Source organism: Dreissena polymorpha, chromosome 1 (genome assembly GCF_020536995.1).
Source record: "Dreissena polymorpha isolate Duluth1 chromosome 1, UMN_Dpol_1.0, whole genome shotgun sequence".
Classification (NCBI taxonomy): Eukaryota; Metazoa; Mollusca; class Bivalvia; order Myida; family Dreissenidae; genus Dreissena; species Dreissena polymorpha.
In genome coordinates this window covers 36,394,272-36,415,702 of record NC_068355.1, presented here as the reverse complement: position 1 = coordinate 36,415,702, position 21,431 = coordinate 36,394,272, and the positions used below count along the sequence as shown (strand labels likewise).

Here is a 21,431-nt window from a genome sequence, read left to right as displayed (position 1 = left end):
TTTCTATGAAATAATAAGGATGATAAAAAATGCACACAAAACTCGACCCGTGCGCTATGACACACACTTTATAAAGTTGAATGGCGTGTGTTCATTTCAAACTTGCGATTGATTTTCAAAAATGAATTGCGTGTTAAATTATGCAATAGCGAATATCTTTAGTGCCTTCAGCGCTTTGATTTATAATGGGAGCCGTTCTGCCGTGGCTGGAGGCAAAGAAGTTGACCGATAGTCATGAAACTTGGCACACTTGTTGGGCTCAATGAGTCGAGCATGTCGGAAGTGTCGCCGACACTCCCAGTGACGTCATTGACGTTGAAACGGACGTCAAAGTTGCCACCAATGACGTCAGTTGCACGTCCATATGACGTCCTATAACGACGGGACCAACGTCATTCGGCGGGTCTCGGTGAGCTCTACACACGTGTCATGTCGCCGGTCTTCCCAGTGACGACATTGACGTAACAGATGACGTCAAAATTGCAGCTTCTGACGTCAGCGGCGCGGTCATATGACGTCCTATAACGGTCAAAACAGCGTCATTCGACGGGTCTCGATGAGCGCTACAAACGTGCCAAATTTCGCGACTATATTCAAAGGCGTTTACGAGACGCCCGTTAAACGCTTACGTGTAAACCTCCGTAGTGACGTCATCGGCTGGCATTCCTTATAATGGGAGCCGTTCTGCCGTTGCTGGAGGCAAAGAAGTGGACCGATAGTCAGGAAACTTGGCACACTTGTTGGGCTCAATGAGTCGAGCATGTCGGAAGTGTCGCCGACCCTCCCAGTGACGTCATTGACGTTTAAACGGACGTCAAAGTGGCAACTTATGACGTCAGTGGCACATCCATATGACGTCCTATAACGACGGGACCAACGTCATTTGGCGGGTCTCGGTAAGCTCTACATACGTGCCATGTCGCCGGTCTTCCCAGTGACGACATTGACGTAACAGATGACGTCAACGTTGCAGCTTCTGACGTCAGCGGCGTGGCTATATGACGTCCTATAACGGTCAAAACAGCGTCATTCGACGGGTCTCGGTAAGCGCTACAAACCTGCCAAATTTCGCGACTATATTCAAAGGCGTTTGCGAGCGGCGCCCGTTAAACGCTTACGTGTAAACCTCCGTAGTGACGTCATCGACTGGCATTCCTTATAATGGGAGCCGTTCTGCCGTTGCTGGAGGCAAAGTAGTTGACCGATAGTCATGAAACTTGGCACACTTGTTGTGCTAAATGAGTCGAGCATGTCCGAAGTGTCGCCGATCCTCCGAGGGACGTCATTGACGTTTAAACGGACGTCAAAGTGGCAACTTATGACGTCAGTGGCACGTCCATATGACGTCCTATTACAACGGGACCAACGTCATTCGGCGGGTCTCGGTGAGCTCAACACACGTGCCAGGTCGCCGGTCTTCCCAGTGACGACATTGACGTAACAGATGACGTCAAAGTTGCAGCTTCTGACGTCAGCGGCGCGGCCATACGACGTCCTATAAAGGTCAAAACAGCGTCATTCGACGGGTCTCGGTGAGCGCTACAAACGTGCCACATTTCGCGACTTTATTCAAAGGCGTTTGCGAGCGGCATCCGTTAAACGCTTACGTGTAAACCTCCGTAGTGACGTCATCGGCTGGCATTCCTTATAATGGGAGCCGTTCTTCCGTTGCTGGAGGCAAAGTAGTTGACCGATTGTGATGAAACTTGGCACACCTGTTGGGCTCAATGAGTCGAGCATGTCGGAAGTGTCGCCGACCCTCCCAGTGACGTCATTGACGTTTAAACGGACGTCAAAGTGGCAACTTATGACGTCAGTGGCACGTCCATATGACGTTAGAATAATGAAGATTGAGGCATAACTGTGGACGCTAGAGTGGTAACAAGGTTATTATAAGATTTGACGTGATGAACTAGTTTTATATGCACATAGATTAAAATTCTTTTTTATGAGTGAGTCATAGATATTTTTTTCTAGAGTGGTTCCAACAGTTTTTTAGATTTGACCTCGTTACCTTAATTGTTTTAGAAGCATCCGACCCAGATTCGAACGAGGCCTTGATATTATCCAGATAAACATTCTGACCTTGTCTCATGAAGATTGAGTCATAATTATGTTTGAACTAGTAAACTTGTTTTTAGATGCATCTGACACAGATTCCACCTAGACCTTGATATTGCCCAGATAAACATTCTTACCCTGTCTCATGAAGATTGAGTCATAATTGTGTTTGACCTAGTAAACTTGTTTTTAGATGCATCTGACCCAGATTCCAACTAGACCTTGATATTGTCCAGATAAACATTCTTACCCTGTCTCATGAAGATTGAGTCATAATTGTGTTTGACCTAGTAAACTTGTTTTTAGATGCATCTGACCCAAATTCCAACTAGGCCTTGATATTGCCCAGATAAACATTCTTACCCTGTCTCATGAAGATTGAGTCATAATTGTGTTTGACCTAGTAAACTTGTTTCTAGACGCATGTGACCCAGATTCCAACTAGGCCTTGATATTGCCCAGATAAACATTCTTACCCTGTCTCATGAAGATTGAGTCATAATTGTGTTTGACCTAGTAAACTTGTTTCTAGACGCATCTGATCCAGATTCCAACTAGGCATTGATATTGTCAAGATATACTTTCTGACTCTGTCTCATCAAGATTGAGTCATAATAATTATTGTGTTTGACCTTGTAACCTTGTTGTTAGACGCACCTGATCCAGATTCCAACTAGGCATTGATATTGTCAAGATATACTTTCTGACTCTGTCTCATCAAGATTGAGTCATAATAATTATTGTGTTTGACCTTGTAACCTAGTTGCTAGACGCATCTGACCCAGATTCCAACTAGGCCTTGATATTGTAAAGATATACATTCTGACCTTGTCTCATCAAGAATGAGTCATAATTGTGTTTGACCTAGTTACCTTGCTTTTAGACACAACTGACCCAGATTCCAACTATAGGTCTTAATATTGTCAAGATATACTTTCTGACTCTGCCTCATCAAGATTGAGTCATAATTTTAGCCTCTATGGTGTTTTTTGTCTGTTTGTTTTTTTAAGATTTGCCCAGGTGACAGAGTTATTACACACATGTGACCCATATGCCAAATCATCCTAGATATTGCCTAAATAAACATTCTGACCAAGTTTCAAGATTGGATGAAAAATGAGGCCTCTAAAGTGGCAATGATCTCACAGTTGACAATGGACGCAGCACACCAGACTCAGCACAACACTGAACATAAGGAATTCCCAATAGCTCACGATGCACGCAGCACACCAGACTCAGCACAACAATGAACATAAGGAATTCGCAATAGCTCACCATGACAACTTCATGGAAATACATGGACAATTTGGAAATACATCTTGTTAAATTAATTACCCTTTAAAACGTCAATTTAATGTGGAAAGGCACAACATACAAATGACATCATATCAATGTTTATACAATATATAATAAGAAAAATATAGAGACAGAAAATGTTTGGCAATACACATGTACAAGCAATTCCAAAATACCTGCACAAGCTCTAATATAAACTGAAATAAAAGTTAAGATATACACATAAAAAATGAAACAATTCTTACACAACTCTGCTTATATCTTTGACAAGAAAAGTGCCAAGAAGCAAAAAATATGGAAAGATATCCAGGATGTTGCATTACAACATTTGAGAATTTCAGAAACAAATCTGCATAAGTCAATAGTCCAAAATAATAGAACAAGAGCATCGCATAAAGGGTGCCAACGCTCGGTGCATTTTTTAATAAATGAAAGCTTGTGATTTTTTTTTTAGAGGTCACATTGACCTTGACCTTTGACCTAGTGACCCAAATATGGGTGAGGCGTGTAGAACTCATCAAGGTACAGCTACATATGAAGCTTCAAAGTTGTAGGTGGAAGCACTTTCATTTTATAGCCAATGTTCAAAACCTTGACAAAATGTTAAGGTTTAGCACGACATGGACGGCGGACGACACAACGAGCTGGCTATGACAATACCTCGGGTTTTCTCTCCGCAAACAGCCCAGCTAATAAACAAGAGCACCGCATAACAAGTGCCAACACTCGGCTGTGGGTGCAGTTTTGAATGAAAGCTTGTCAGAATTTTTTTATTATTTTTTTATTTATTTTTTTAGAGGTCACAGTGAGCGTGACCTTTGTCCTAGTGACCCAAAAATGGGTGTGGCGTGTAGAACTCATCAAGGTGCATCTACATATGAAGTTTCAAAGTTGTAGGTGGAAGCACTTTGATTTTAGAGCCAATGTTAAGGTTTTAGCACGGCAGACGGCAGACAACGAGCTGGCTATGACAATACCTCCGGTTTTCTTGGAAAAAGTCGAGATAAAAATGATCTATATACAACAAGAAAGAAAAAATACCACCACCTGAATTAAAATGTTTAACAAGGGTTGTTTGTAAAACATGCATGCCCCCCATATGGGCTGTCCATTGTACTGGCAGCCATTGTGTGAATACGACTTTTGTCACTGTGACCTTGACCTTTGACCTAGTGACCTGAAAATCGATAGGGGTCATCTGCAAGTCACTATCAATGTACCTATGAAGTGTCATGATCCTAGGCAAAAGCGTTCTTGAGTTATCATCCAAAAATCATTTTACTATTTCGGGTCACCATGACCTTGACCTTTGACCTTGTGACCTCAAAATCAATAGGGGTCACCTGCGAGTCATGATCAATCTACCTATGAAGTTTCATGATCCTAGGAATAGCGTTCTTGAGTTATCATCCGAAAATCATTTTACTATTTCGGGTCACCGTGACCTTGACCTTTGACCTAGTGACCTGAAAATCAATAGGGATCATCTGCCTGTCATGATCAATCTACCTATAAAGTTTCATGATCCTAGGCATATGCGTTCTAAATTATCATCCGAAAATCATTTTACTATTTCGGGTCACCGTGACCTTGACCTTTGACCTAGTAACCTCAAAATCAATAGGGGTCATCTGCGAGTCATGATCAATCTACCCATGAAGTTTCATGATACTAGGCGTATGCGTTCTTGAGTTATCATCCGGAAACCATTTTACTATTTCGGATCACCGTGACCTTGACCTTAGACCTAGTGACCTCAAAATCAATAGGGGTCATCTGCGAGTCATGATAAATCTACCCATGAAGTTTCATGATCCTAGGCGTATGCGTTCTTGAGTTATCATCCGGAAACCATTTTACTATTTCGGGTCACCTTGATCTTGACCTTTGACCTAGTGACCTCAAAATCAATAGGGGTCATCTGCAAGTCATGATCAATGTACCTATGAAGTTTCATGATCCTAGGCCCAAGCGTTCTTGAGTTATCGTCTGACAACCACCTGGTGGACGGACCGACCGACCGACCAACCGACCTACCGACTGACCGACATGAGCAAAGCAATATACCCCCTCTTCTTCGAAGGGGGGCATAATAATGGCATACCAATAATTGAGCAAGCTTACAACCAAGTTCAATACCATAGGTTTAGAAGTATACTGACATTGCATTATAGAAACAAGTGAAAAAAATCTTAACATTTATCTACATTCATAAGACTTTTTCTGCCATTTCTATTGGTAATCTATTATTAGCCTGAAAACATCATGCCCATGTGGCCATTATATGCTGCTCCTGATTGGCTGCTGACTACCAAGCTCAGCCATTTCTATTGGATCTCCTTCTCTTCATCTAGTACAGTGGAGAGCGCATCTTGGACTGAACGCTCTGAGTCAATATTCTGAAGAAAAATTTAAAGACATGTTTAAACCCTCAAACATGTCTTTATGCTTTAATACCAACACACTAAAATTAAATTTCATTTTTTCTGCCAATAATGACGAAATAAAACAAGAGCTGTGTTTGTGAAACACAATGCCCCCTACTGCACCGCTTTGAAGCCATATATTTGACCTTGAAGAATGACCTTGACCTTTTACCACTCAAAATGTGCAGCTCCATGAGATACAAATGCATGCCAAATGTCAAGTTGCTATCTTCAATACTGCAAAAGTTATTGTAAAACTTTAAACAAGGTTAAAATTTTGGGACAGAATGACAGACAGACAGACAGGCCAAAAACAATATACCCCTGATCATTCGATCTGGAGGCATAAAAAATCTCTACCTTCTTTAAATACATGTTCATAATTTCTTGTAATACACATGATGGAATTAAATTGTCTCCTATGTTTAAACAAGTGTTTTCTATATTAAACGGGACTCGATCAAATTTGGTAAAATGATGATGTTCAAAGTTGTTATCATAGATTCAGAAAAGAATGTAAACATAATGCCTAAACAACAAAACAATAATCCCGACTAAGATTTTTTATCAACAATATTGGTTCTTTTATGGATACTCTTCATTCAATATCGGTTAAATAATGATGCGTGTATAAATATGCTTGTCCTCCCTAAGCTTGAAGAAACGTGTAGTACCATCATAGCAATTATAATTGGCATTTGAATACTTAAGCCAGCATGATGCAGTGGTAGTGCACTATCTTTTACTTCTGGAGATCTCAGGTCCGTACCCCTGCCATGGCAATAATTTATTTCATCAATCTTTTTTTCTGGCTACTATAACAAGAAACCGTCTGAGACGAGTGATGCTCCCCAAAGTTTTTTTGTCACAATATTGCACTATATATTCAGATAAAAGGAAACGTCTTGAGGGCACAGAAGTTGGAATGGACAATAATTTTTTATTGAAAATTTCAAAGGGCCATAACTCTGTGAAAAATCATCCTACCAGAACCCGCTGATAATATGCACATCTCCTCTTGGTAGTGAAGCTTCGCATTAAGTTTCATTGAATTCCGGTCATAAGTTGCTGAGAAATAGCCCAAACAAAAATGAGCACGGACGGACAGACAGACACACACACGGACAGACGAAGCGGCGACTATATGCTCCCCCCAAAATAAATTTTGGGTAGCATAATAAGTTAAGACTTTTAACAACATTAAAGATTTGTAAGTTTATACATATTAAATGACATATTTCAAAACTACCAAAATCTGCTGACAAGTCCCTTCAAACAAGTATCTGGTTAGTTTGTATAGTTTAAGAATTCCATAACAGTTTTTGGTCTGAGGAGCCTGATTTAACACTTATTCTGTATCTGGAACACACACAGATTTTCTATTTTAAGTCACAGTGATCTTGCGCTTGACCCCACTGGCCCCAAATGCTGACTCAAACTAGGTATGCATTTCTTTTGCTACCAACATACAAAACCAGCCTAACACTCTTGAAAGCTATTTAGCAGGAACGGTTTTCTATTTGCAGAAACATTGATCTTGACCAAACTAGTCCCAGATTGAATAATAGTATAGCTAAGTCTATATGTAGGTAGTCTACACATCAAATTTTTGTACAATATCGTCATCCAAACTAAAGTTATTGGACAGCAAACGGTCTTTTTCTTATTTCAATTACGGTGAACTTTACCTTTTTATCTGAATGGCCCCAACTGAGCTCCTATGCTAAGTCATAATATAAAGAAACCTACACAAACAATTTCAATCTAAAACTTCCGTTCAAACTCAAGTTATTCAAGGGAAACTATTTTGCAAGTTTTCATTACAGTGCCCCTGACCTTGACCCAGGGACCTGTATAGGTCCCTGCTTGACCGGACTAGCCCTTCAATATAGGTCTGCATGTAAGCTACCTACATAGACTATTTCAGTGCAATACCTCCATTAAAACTGAATTTCTTGAGAGTATGCCATGAGTCGATTTTTAGTAACGGTGACCATTACCTTCACCCAACATGCCCTAAATGAATCTTTGGGTAGTTTTTAATACAAGCTTGCTATATGCAGTGTCATCAAGATTGTCCTATACAAACTTAAGTTATTGACAAGAAACAACCTACTTTTTGTATACATGTTTTATGTCTTTCAAAGGGAAATTGAAAGTCAAGTTTGATCTATGTCCAGCTGTCTTCAAATTCTCCATGCATTATTGGTTAAAATAAATCTAAAATGACCTTTGACCTAAAATTGTGACCCAGACCTTTCATCAAGGAGACAGGAATTTGTACTTGGTATATTGTCTTAAAATTCCAAGTATTGTGAGGTTTTATGTATGCATTGTCTGACAAAAAACTTTTTCATCTTGAAAATATTGCTTAACAATTTTATTGTTTAACCCTTATCATAATGTTATGAGTTATATGTTAACAAATAATGCTGAATTTCTCTAAAATAAGGATTTTTTTCATTCATGTTCAATAAGCTCATTGAATACCAATATAATAAACATACATGGAGAAAAAAGAGTTTAGTGATTTTTTCCCACTATGCTTTTAACTATTTATATTTACATTAATCTACCTGATATATAATAGGTTACAGTATACTAAATACTTTTTGTGTTGAATGCTATACCCTCTAAAAAATTAAACGTCATTTATTTGAAGACACAATTCTCTGTATGGGCACTTAATTGTCATGACTTTATTTTTGAATATTTCTGTGTGCATGATGTAGGGAAAACATTGTTGTATACTAAAAATTCAGTGTTTTGCTTTGAGTTGGAGACTACATGAGACTTTGACAGATGGCGGGAAACCCTCCTCAACTGGAGTCTAAAGACGGTAAAAAGATGGCCTTAAAACAGTGACAGTTGGTTCATGTCAAGTCCTTTCTTACAAACTACATGATCAATCTTTTTATTGTTTAAATCAATTCGGCTTGGCATGCTCTTTAAGACAAGAGGGCATGAAAGGCAAGAGGGCCTGAAAGACCCAAAGTCGCTCGCCTGAGATAACAAGATATTATTGGGACAAATCTTCTGACCAAGTTTCACAAAGATCGGAAAATAAATGTGGCCTCTAGAGTGTTAACAAGGTTTTACTAAAGCCAACAGAAAATTATTATTTGACACCAGAAACGATCCCTGCTCCTTCTGGAAAGTTCTTAAAAAAGGTAAAACAATTGCGACTTTAGATGATAGTATTTCACCGTCTGAATGGTATCAGTACTTTTCCAGACTTTTGTATGATGAAAATGCTAGTAATGTAGACCCATGTACTGATAATTCACATAATCTCGCTGATCCTACAGCCATTGTCTTACATGAACCAATCACAATTGAGGAGATTCAAAGGTCTATTTCTACCTTATCTTTTGGGAAAAGTAGCGGTATTGATGGTATACCAGCAGAATTTTTCAAATATACCACGGATGACATATCTCCTATCTTGTTACTTCTATTTAATCAGATATTAGAAACCGGTAGTATCCCTTTATCTTGGGGTTCTAGTGTCATAACTCCTATTCACAAATCTGATCCGACAAACATTCCTGGCAATTACAGAGGTACATGTATATCTATTTCTACCACATTATACAAAATATTTTCTGGCATTATAAATAATTGATTGTCAAATTGGGCTGAAGATAACAACAAGATAGATTAATCACAATCTGGTTTTCAAAAGGGCTATTCAACTGTCGTTAATATTTTCTGTTTACATGCAATGGTACAAAAATACCTTTCTAAGAGAGGTGGTCGTTTCTACTGCATCTACGTGAATTTTCGTAAGGCATTTGATTAAATCAATCATAGCAAGTTATTTATCTCCTTAGAGAAAAAAGGCGTGCATGGTAACTTTCTTCGAATCCTTAAAGCTCTCTATGCAAATCTCAAGTCATATATCAAAATTCAAAACCATATCACTGATTTTTTCCCGTGTAACATTGGATTGCGTCAAGGTGACAAATCAAGTTCGACCATCTTTAATCTATTCATTGATGAATTATATGCCCTTTTACGCAACAGGTGTAGTACTGGTAGATTTATTACTGACGATATCCCAGACATTCTTTGTTTGATGTTTGCAGACGATGTGGCCGGATGTGCTGAAACTGCGGCAAAACTTCAACAGCAAATTAATATTATGACCAATTTTGTTATGAAATTAATTTGGACAAAACTGAGATAACCGTTTTTTGAAATGGCGGTCCTCTGCGCAAATACGAACACTGGTTTTATCGTGGAAATAAAATCAAAGTATCTTCTGTTTATAAATATTTAAGTATATTGCTAACATCAGGTCTCTCATGGTCGTCTGCCGACTCAATACTAGAATCACAAGCTCAAAGAGCTCTATTTTTGATCGAAACATTTCAAAAACCTTTTGGCTATTTTTCAACTCCAGACTCATTTAAAAATTTTGACTCTATGGTGTAGCCAATTCTTTGTTATGCGTCCCAAATTTTCGGCTATGAATACGTTGACTCTATTGAAACTGTTCAAAACAAATATTGCAAAAATATACATGTTGCAAAAACCACAAACACGTGTATGGTTCTAGGGGACTGTGGTAGATTACCTTTATGTACGACATACTTAATCAATTGTATTCGATACTGGTGTACTTTATTAACCATGCCATCACACAGATATCCAAAACAATGTTACAATATGTTAAAATCGCTTGACGATGTAGGCAGAAAATGTTGGGTAACCAATGTTAAAACTCTCTTATACAAATACGGCTTTGGGTTCATATGGATAAGTCAAGATGTCGGAAACATAAATAGCTTTATTAGAATATTTAGACAGCGTGTTATTTACTGCTGTACGCAAGACTGGCACGCTTCTGTTGAAAATTCGAGTAGATGTTATCACTATAGGAACTTTAAAAGTCTTTTAAATGTTGAGAAATACTTGTCATTAGATATTTATTTCAAACACCGTGCAGCCATGTCATGATTTAGATTATCAAATCATAAATTAAATATTGAACTCGGTAGACATAGTGGTATATTGAAAGAAAACCGTATATGTAGTCTGCTTACAAAATTTAAACACGTAAGTTATTGATTGTGAATTTCATGCCTTTTTTAAATGTCATAAATATGATGATGTTAGAAATTCGTATTTGTTAAACTGGTATAGACATGGTACTGATCCTAAAGATTTCTATATACTGATGTCTTCTCAGGATGCTGATATTGTTCGGAAAATCTCTCTTTATGTGTACCACTTGATGTTATTGATATCTCATGAACATTGAAGCTTGACACAACTTTTTTTTTTTGCGAAAACAGGTCTTATGTCTTAGGAGTTCCTAGTTCCAACTTGTTTTCTTTTATTTCATAATCTTTGTAATTGTTATCAAGACATTTCTTTTTCATTTATACCAAAACTGTTGTCATGTTATTGGACGTTTTTTTTTAACTGAGCCACATATTGCAAAAACGGGTCTTATGTCTTAGGAATTCCGAGTTCCAATTTGTTCTCTTATTTTTCATTATCTTTGTAATTGTTATTAATACTTTTTTTCATTTATGCGAATACTTTCGTCATGTTATTGGACGTGCTTTTAAAACTGAGCCATGTATTGCGAAAACGGGTCTTATGTCTTAGGTGTTCGGACAAGCCTGCAATTCGCTTTTGAAATTTAAAATTACACAACTTTTGAAACTGTATAATTAATTTTGATGTTATTGTGTTATATATCATGGGCACAACTCTTAAATTGTATTGCATTATGTCATTATGCTATGTAATAATGGCCGGAGGCCTTGATTTACTCAATAAACTGTTCTGTTCTATAAGGAAAATGCCACGCCCCCTGGCAGCCATGTTTTTCAACCAACCGGCATCATTTTTGACCTCGTCCAAGATATTATCAGGATGGATCTTCTGACCAAGTTTCATGAAGATCGGACTGTAAATGTGGCCTCTAGAGTGTTAACAAGATTTTATAGCCATATAAGGAAAAATGCCCCCCCCCCCTTGGAAGCCATTTTTTTCAAGCAAACATAATTATTTTCAAACTCATCCAAGATATCATTAAGACCAATCTTCTGACCAAATTTCATGAAGATTGGACAATAAAAGTGGCCTCTATTGTGTTAACAAGGTTTTACTATAGCCATATAAAGCCATATAGGAAAAAATGCCCCGCCCCTGGTGGCCATGTTTTTAAAGCAACCAAAACCATTTTCAATCTCATCCAAGATATCATTGGGACAAATCTTCTGACCAAGTTTCATGATGATCAGAAAATAAATGTGACCTCTTGAGTGTAAACAAGGTTTTACTATAGCCATATAAGGAAAATAGCCCCGCCCCTGTGGTGGCCATGTTTTTTCAACCAAACGGGATCATTTTTGAACTCGTACAAGATATTATTGGTATGAATCTTCTGACCAAGTTTCATGAAGATCGGACTATAAATAAGGCCTCTAGAGTGCTAACAAGATTTTACTATAGCCTTATATAGCCATATAAGGAAAAATGCCCGCCCCTTGGCGGCCATGGTTTTCAAGCAAACGTAACCGTTTTCGATTTCATCCAAGATATCATTAGGACAAATGTTCTGACCATATTTCATCAAGATTGGACATTAAATGTGGCCTCTAGAGACTGTTAAGGTTTTACTATAGCCATATAAGGAAAAATGCCCCGCCCCCTGGCGGCCATGTTTTTCAACCAACCAGCATCATTTTCAAACTCGTCCAAGATATTATTGGGATGAATCTTCTGACCAAGTTTCATGAAGATAGGACGATAAATAAGGTTTCTAGAGTGTTAACAAGATTTTACTAAAGCCATATATAGCCATATAAGGAAAAATGCCCCAACCCTTGGCAGCCATGTTTTTCAAGCAAAGGTTACTATTTTTGAACTCATCCAAGATATCAGTGGGACAAATCTTCTGAGCAAGTTTCATAAAGATCGGAAAATAAATGTGGCCTCAAGAGTGTTAACAAGGTTTTACTATAGACATATAAGGAAAAATGCCCCGCCCCCTGGCGGCCATGTTTTTCAACCAACCGGCATCATTTTCAAACTCGTCCAAGATATTATTGGGATAAAGCTTCTGACCAAGTTTCATGAAGATAGGACAATAAATGTGACCTCTAGAGTGTTAACAAGATTTTACTATAACCATATATAGCCTTATAAGAAAAATGACCCGCCCCTTGGCAGCCATGTTTTTCAAGCAAAGGTTACCATTTTTGAACTCATCCAAGATATCGGTGGCACATATCTTCTGAGCAAGCTTCGTGAAGATCGGAAAATAAATGTGGCCTCTAGATTGTTCACAAGGTTTTACTATAGCCATATAAGGAAAAATGCCCCACCCCCTGGCGGCCATGTTTTTCAACCAACCGGCATCATTTTCGAACTCATCCAAGATATTATTGGGATGAATCTTCTGACCAAGTTTCATGAAGATAGGACAATAAATGTGGCCTCTAGAGTGTTAACAAGGTTTTACTATAGCCATATAAAAAAAACTTCCCCGCCCCCTGGCGGTCATGTTTTTCAACAAACTGGCATCATTTTCGAACTCGTCTAAGGTATTATTGGTATAAATCTTCTGACCAAGTTTCATGAAGATAGGACCATAAATGTGGCCTCTAGAGTGTTAACAAGATTTTACTATAGCTATATATATAGCCATATAAGGAAAACTGCCCCGCCCCTTGGCAGCCATGTTTTTCAAGCAAAGGTTACCATTTTTGAACTCATTTAAGTATCAGTGGCACAAATCTTCTGAGCAAGTTTCATGAAGATTGGAAAATAAATGTGGCCTCTATAGTGTTAACAAGGTTTTACGAAAGCCATATAAGGTAAAATGCCCCGCCCCCAAGCGGCCATGTTTTTCAACCAACCGGCATCATTTTCGAAGTCGTCCAAGATATTATTGGGATGAATCTTCTGACCAAGTTTTATGAAGAACAGACAATAAATGTGGCCTCTAGAGTGTTAACAAGATTTTACTATAGCCATATAAGGAAAAATGCCCCGCCCCTTGGCAGCCATGTTTTTCAAGCAAACGTAACCATTTTCGAACTCATCCAAGATATCATTGAAACCAATCTGCTGACCAAATTTCATGAAGATTGGACAATACATGTGGCCTCTAGAGAGTTAACAAGGCAAATGTTGACGCCGCACAACGGACAACGCACGACGGACAAAAAGCGATCACAAAAGCTCACCATGAGCACATTGTGCTCAGGGGAGTTAAAAAGGTATGGGTATGGTGTCTATGCGCAAAACTTTGACTTTATTTTTTTTTCAAGTTATTGTGTTCAAATTGAATTTGTTAATGAAATCTTTTAATATATTGTGACCTAATAATCTTAGGTCTAATGGCACCTACAAATATGTATTATTTATTACAAGCAACTGAAAAAGCAGCTAATTTTTTCCTTTTATTCATATCTTGATAATTATTATAATGATCGACCTATTCCAAGGAAATGTCCAATAATCATCACATTCTTGGCTAAACAAGGTTAGTTTACAAACCATACACAAAACTCAAAATTAAAACTGACATATATTTTTTATTAAAAATCTCAAAATGTAACACACAATACACATCAAGGAACAAGCAAATTCGTTGAATTGATATCCCCTTCAATATGCTTCTGGACACAAAAGTGTTATATTTGACACTCAAAAAAGCATTTTTTTTAAGATACAAAGGGCCATAACTCCTTTATAAACAGATGGTGTACAATGCCATTTGGCGTGCATCATCCTCTTATTAATATACATACCCATACCAAGTTTCAATGAAATCCGCCAAAGCACTTCCAAGATATGGCCCTGGACACACAAAAAAAGCATTTTTCAAGACACAAAGGGCCATAACTCTGTTATTAACAGATGGTGTACAATGCAATTTGGCATGCATCATTCTCTTATCCATATATATACTCATACCAAGTTTCAATCAAATCCACCAAAGCACTTCCAAGATATGGCTCTGGACGGACGGACGGAAAGACGGACAGACAACGCCAAAACAATATCCCTCCACCTATGGCGGGGGATAATAAAAGCATGAACAATGCAGATATTTTGGTGGAGAAAAAGATGGCTTAGCACGAGAAATTTTAAGTAATCAAACAGTGGAAAATAAACAAGGGCTGTTTGTAAAACATGCATGCCCCCCCATATGGGCTGTCAGTTGTAGTGACAGCCATTGTGCGAATCCGTTTTTTGTCACTGTGACCTCGACCTTTGACCTGGTGACCTGAAAATCAATAGGGGTCATCTGCCAGCCTTGATCAATGTACCTAAGAAGTTTCATGATCCTAGGCCTAATTATTCTTATGTTATCATTAGGAAACCATTTTACTGTTTCGAGTCACTGTGAACTTGACCTTTGACCTAGTGACCTGAAAATTGATAGGGGTCATCTGCCAGTCATGATCAATGTACCTATGAAGTTTCATGATCCTAGCCGTAATCATTCTTGATTTATCAACCGGAAACCATTTTACTATTTCGAGACACTGTGACATTGACCTTTGACCTAGTAATCTGAAAATCAATAGGGGTCATCTGCCAGTCATTATCAATGTACCTATGAAGTCTCATGATCCTAGGCGTAATCATTCCTGAGTTATAATCCGGAAACCATTTAACTGTTTCTAGTCACTAAGACCTTGACCTTTGACCTAGTGACCTGACAATCAATAGGGGTCATCTGCCAGTCATGATCAATGTTCCTATTAAGTTTCATGATCCTAGGCGTAAGCATTCTTGAGTTTTCATCTGGAAACCATTTTACTGTTTCGAGTCACTGTGACCTTGACCTTTGACCTAGTGACCTGAAAATAAATAGGGATCATTTGCCAGTCATGATCAATGTACCTATGAAGTTTCATGATCCTAGGCGTAAGCATTCTTGAGTTATCATCTGGAAACCATTTCACTATTTCAAGTCACTGTGACCTTGACCTTTGACCTAGTGACCTGAAAATCAATAGGGGTTATCTGCCAGTCATGATCAATGTACCTATGAAGTTTCATGATCCTAGGCCTAAGCATTTTTGAGTTATCATCCGGAAACCATTTTACTATTTTGAGTCACTGTGACCTTGACCTTTGACCTAGTGACTGAAAAATTAATAGGGGTCATCTGCTTGTCATGATCAATGTACCTATGAAGTTTCATGATCCTTGGCCTAAGCGTTCTTGAGTTATCATCCAGAAACCATCTGGTGGCAGGACCGACCGACCGACCGACATGTGCAAAACAATATACCCCCTCTTCTTTGAAGGGGGGCATAATAAAATCAAAATTAAGCTTTTTTGCAAGCAAGCAATTTGCTCAATAAAGTTTATGTTTATTATGTATGTCGAGTTTTTGCAAGAAATGTCATGTAGCTAAATCTTGGCCTGATATAAGTTACCTGTTGTATTAAGTTTGTTGTCATGTCCATTATTTGATATGTTTAATTATGAAATGTTTTGTTGCTTAACCACAGATAAATCTACTAAATTGAAGTAAGATTTTTTGTGCACTGGGAAAAATGTTAATCAGAAGTGGAGTTTTTTATATTATGATTACATTTTTCAAATAATTTTATGATTATAACTCTATGTCGAATTATTAAAACATTTTTCATACAAACTACAAATTATGGAATTATGAACATTGGGACGACATTACACATTATTACCAACAAACACACATACCAATAAACCTTACAAAATATGCAATATCAATACATCAATTAAACAATAAATGTGTCTTTCATACACAGAGTCCCTTGCTTGATGCCACTGAACACATAAATAAATGGTGGATGAACAGTCATCATGGAAATTTATTGAAAAAAATGTAAGTATAAACATTCAGAAAAGAAAATAACTCTCATAATAGTAGAGCAAGCATTATTTTATTTTATGCACTTCGAAGCCCCTCAATAAGATCTTACTTCCAATGAAGTTTCAAGTTGCTTAATTTTCTAGATATGCTCCTGACAACATTAAAAAACTTAAACAGAAAAAGGGCAATAACTCTTTAAAAATACAAGAGAAATAGTTCATTTGCACTGCACCATAATGAGATCTCCCTAACATTTTAGTTTCAAGTTTAAGATGTGCTTATTGCAAAACCGAAATACCCAAATTAACAATGGGCAATAACTCTAAAACATCGGAAACCAAGAGTAAGGATATTGTGCACTGCACCTTCCCTAACTGAGATTTACCTACTTGTTAAGTTTCAAGTTGATATCTCTAATAGTGTTTGAAGTATGTTCCAGACAAAATGTGATACAAACAATAACAAAGGGCAATACTTAAACAAATTCAGAACAAGACATATTGCCAAGCAAAATATGTCCCCTACCGGCTCCACCATTGTCAGCAATTCCACCAGTCAGAATTTTTTTAATTTGTTGCCATAGCAACCAGAATTTTTGACGTAGGAACAAAATTAAATGACGTGCATAATGCCCATATTGCCATCTACCGTAATTACTCTACGACTACCTGTAATAGCACTCGCTTGTAAAATACCATGCCATGTAATATAAATTATAGAGTTATATATGTTTGCAATAAATAATTTTAATGTTTTAAATAATTTTAAATGCTTAAATTATTTGAACGAAAATTACTTCAAGGTTGTACTTTGACCAACGAGTTAAAAGATGAGCATGTGATGTACCGATACTCGCTAGTATGAACCTGTAATTAACGCAATAAAAAAAGCAAACTATGGATTCTGTTTGTTTATATCTGATAGTTGTTGTCTAATTGTTCGTAAAACTTGCAATAGGTTGCATCACACTTTGAAGCGTTTAGTGTTTGTCACAGTTATTTTACTGATTAGGGGTAGTACAATTGCTGTAGATAATTGAACTGTTAATTGGCACTACCCCTGGTAATTGTCATAACGCTTATGCTATCGGACAAAATCATTGTTTAATACCAGTTTACAAGGTCATTTACCAAATAACGCAAATGTAATGGTCCTTTGCCCTCAGACATAAACCTTCCATGTTTTTGGAAACAGGACCGAAATTCGGTTAAATAGCGCTGTAAAATATACTGTCTGAGAGACATTAATTATGGACGAAAACTCGAGTGTCCGAAAATTAAGAGTCACGAAACATAATTATTTTTGCTAAAAAAAGGGGTGTCCGAAAACATAGAGTAATTACGGTATCCATGTTTCAAGCCATAAGTCCCCTCCGGTGAAACCGTTAGGGGACAAAAAAAGGAATGTTTTTAAGCACGGCACATAACTTTTAAAAAATCTACCTAGTGATTAAGTTTCAAATTGATTATTTTTTTAGTTTTCAAATAAAAAACAATACAAACATAAACAATGGACTGCAACTCTAAAACAAGCAAAGCATGAGTAATGGTTCTTGAGCCATGCATATTCATTACATAGGATATACACTGTAACTCCAATATAACGCAGATGACGGGGTCCAAGCCACAGAACAACGCTATAAACGGACAGCGTTGTAAGTTTCGAACTCATTTATTGCAGGGGGTTATAAAAACAGGTATAGTATAGCCTACGTATATAGGTCCTGTTCATTGCCATGCTGTGTTGTCATTCATCAATACATGCAAATAAACCGAATCGTATCGATAACAGTAGTAACATACCGCATTTCTAATGTGAAAATTTATCCGATAATCCAATAAAATTACATCACTTACAAAAAAATAATCTTAAACATTTATATGAATAAATATGTTAAAGAATGTCATAAACACAACCATAAGCATACACCATTTCTTAGAAGTGTAAAGAGTACAGTGCATTATGGGGCAGAGCTTTCATTGGACAAGCGAATTTAAATTTAGATTGAATGCAATACAATACATGTACAAAGAAATGTTTTATTGCGTCATACGCGTCATGTAAAAAATGTGCTTCTCAGGGACTTTCTGATAAAGGGTAAAAATGAACATGAATCTCTGTTAACAATTACACTGCGTTAGCATGTAAATAAATTGTCTCGATTATTTAATTAATTTCTCGAACACATTCTGAAAAATGAAATGCCTCAATACTAAAATGATTATGAAATGTCAGAAAACTTGTCTTATACTGTGCGCAGTAAATTTAAAGGCTGCTCCTTTAATATAGACAAACTGCAATCATATCAAGGAAGAATGTTTTAATCGTTTTGAATAACTATAATTTGATTATTATTCGGCTTGCACTTACGTTATTGGAATTAGTGCACCCAACCGCTCTTATAGGGAATACATGTAATAAAGACTGACACCCGAATTTTTCACACCTTTATTGACATTACACAATGTTCAGATTAACACCAATTAGCTGCCGGTGTCGTTAAACCTCTAAGCGATTAAAATCTGTTCAACAGACGTTTGAATAAAGCGGTCAAGATGTTATCGCCACCATCTTTGAATTTTCTGAAAATACAAGTTGCATAACATGGATTTAAATGGAAGGTTGAAGAAAAAACGGGATCCAAGCAGCCCTCGGGTTATATTGGATACAGCATTATAACGGATCGCATTATATTGGAGTTACAGTGTATATTATTTAGATTTGAGATGTTCCTGATAACCTTTAAGTACAACACAATTCAACAACTCTACAAATAGTCAAACAAGAGTTTTGGTTCTTGTTTTCTGCACATCTCTTTAATGATCAGGCTGGTTAAATCAGGCTGAACTTTAAAGTTTAGTGATAATCCATTGAAAATTGTTGTTTTTGAGAGCAAACACCAAAATTTGCAGAATGACACACTGAGAATGTGATGGAGAGACTGACAGACAGACAACTAAGAAACATAATGCCTTGCTTTTGAGGCGTAACAAATTAATTTATAATGTACTGGTGTAATGAATTACTCTACCACACATAAATAACAAGAGCACCGCATAACGGGTGCCACGCTCGGCTGCGAAAGCTTGTCAGAATTTATTTTTTTTAGGTCACAGTGACCTTGACCTTTGACCTAGTGACCCAAAATGGGTGTGGCGTGTATAACTCATCAAGGTGCATGTACATATGAAGTTTCAAAGTTGTAGGTGGAAGCACTTTGATTTTAGAACGAATGTAGAGGTTTATTTAAAGTTTGATATTCGAGGTCACAGTGACCTTGACCTTTAACCTAGTGACCCAAAAATGGGTGTGGCGTGTAGACTTCATCAAGGTGCATCTACATATGAAGTTTCAAAGTTGTAGGTGGAAGCACTTTGATTTTAGAGCATATGTTAAAGTTTTATACTAGAGGTCACAGTGACCTTGACCTTTGACCTAGTGACCCAAAAATGGGTGTGGCATGTAGAACTCGCCAAGCTGCATCTACATATGAAGTTTCAAAGTTGTAGTTGGAAGCACTTTGATTTTAGAGCCAATGTTAAGGTTTTAGCACGACGCCTACGGAGGACGGCGGACAACGAGCTGGCTATGACAATACCTCGGGTTTTCTCCGAAAACAGCCGAGCTAAAAATAACATAAGCAAAAACTCTGATAAATTTTATATGTTTGAAGTAATATGCCAAATACTTCCTTATGAAAAACTTTTCATTTGCTTCATGTGTATATGAATTCCATGTAAAAATCACCCAAGACGGTAGAATATTAAAACAGAATCAAACACTACATCCAAAATATTTAACAAAATACAAATAACGATCAAACTAGACATTATACAGGTCTATAACATGATTACACAGTTGCACACATATTCTCCTGAAAAATTGTAATAAATTAAAATGCAACTTAAAATTATTATTCTAAGTCCATTTATTTAGCCGACCCGGAGTTTGCTTTTTTTTAAAGTTTAAAACATTAAAAGCATGGACCCATTAGTTTAGTTTAAACCTATTTATTTTAGCTCAAAAGCACCAAAAGCCTCAGGCTTATTGAAATGCTCTCGAGTCCGTTTACTGGGCTTAGAACTTGGTGTCTTTGGGAGAGATCTAAAGAATGCTCCCCTAGTGAGGATCGAACCTGGGACCTCCCGGTCCATAGGTGGACACCATATCCATAACCTGGGACCTCCCGGTCCATAGGTTGACACCATAGCCATAACCTGGGACCTCCCGGTCCATAGGTGGACACCATATCCATAACACCATGCCGACCTTTGGACCCATAAGAATGAGTTATCCTACCAGAGTTGTGATAAAATTGCATATTCTGTAAATTGTTGTTTTGTTTTCAATCGTTTTTCAGATAATGTGTACGTCATTTAAATAAATAAAGTAGACTTTCAGTATAAAAAATTCTAAAGATTGAAATAAAAAAAGCAATAAGATTTTGAAAAATTGAGATTACAACCTTGTAACATTTTAATAAACATTTCATAGTACAATGTACATCCTTTGAAGAGCACTGTCAATAGAACAGACAATTCAAAAGGACACACAGATCTATGTATGGCGAAAAATTATTCAAAATCACAGATGAATGAAACATACATACGGAATATTCCGCTAGTCAATTGTTCCAAGTGTTTGTATCACTCGAGTGGCTTGTGTGATGACATATCACACGAGAGGCGGAGCCTCGAGTGTGATGCGAAATAGCACAAGCCACGAGACTTTAATCCGATGTTTATAACAATAACGTTTAAACGATATGCACTTCCACTTCTATCTTCCATGCCTTTATCGAAACTTAG

At 37.3% G+C, this 21,431-nt stretch overlaps 1 protein-coding gene and 1 long non-coding RNA gene across 5 annotated transcripts in view; both read right to left on the bottom strand.

The window, feature by feature from the left end:
* Positions 1 to 21,431, bottom strand: part of LOC127877004 (6-phosphofructo-2-kinase/fructose-2,6-bisphosphatase-like) — a 370,857-nt gene that overhangs the window by 268,240 nt on the left and 81,186 nt on the right. For 2 of the 4 annotated variants that reach the window (XR_008048207.1, XM_052422610.1), the window contains one exon: positions 3,445 to 5,756. Coding sequence is in view for 1 of the 4 variants with exons in the window: in XM_052422610.1 (XP_052278570.1) it covers positions 5,685 to 5,756 (72 nt within the window). In the remaining 3 variants the exon portion in view is untranslated. Of the gene's footprint in view, positions 1 to 3,444; positions 5,757 to 21,431 lie in introns of those variants that run through there. The other 2 variants (XR_008048195.1, XR_008048196.1) reach the window with 2 other exon arrangements.
* Positions 14,197 to 17,983, bottom strand: LOC127877048 (uncharacterized). Its single transcript, XR_008048233.1, has 2 exons — positions 15,663 to 17,983; positions 14,197 to 15,517 (listed from the first exon to the last, which is right to left on the bottom strand). It is a non-coding gene; the product is annotated as an uncharacterized LOC127877048 (long non-coding RNA).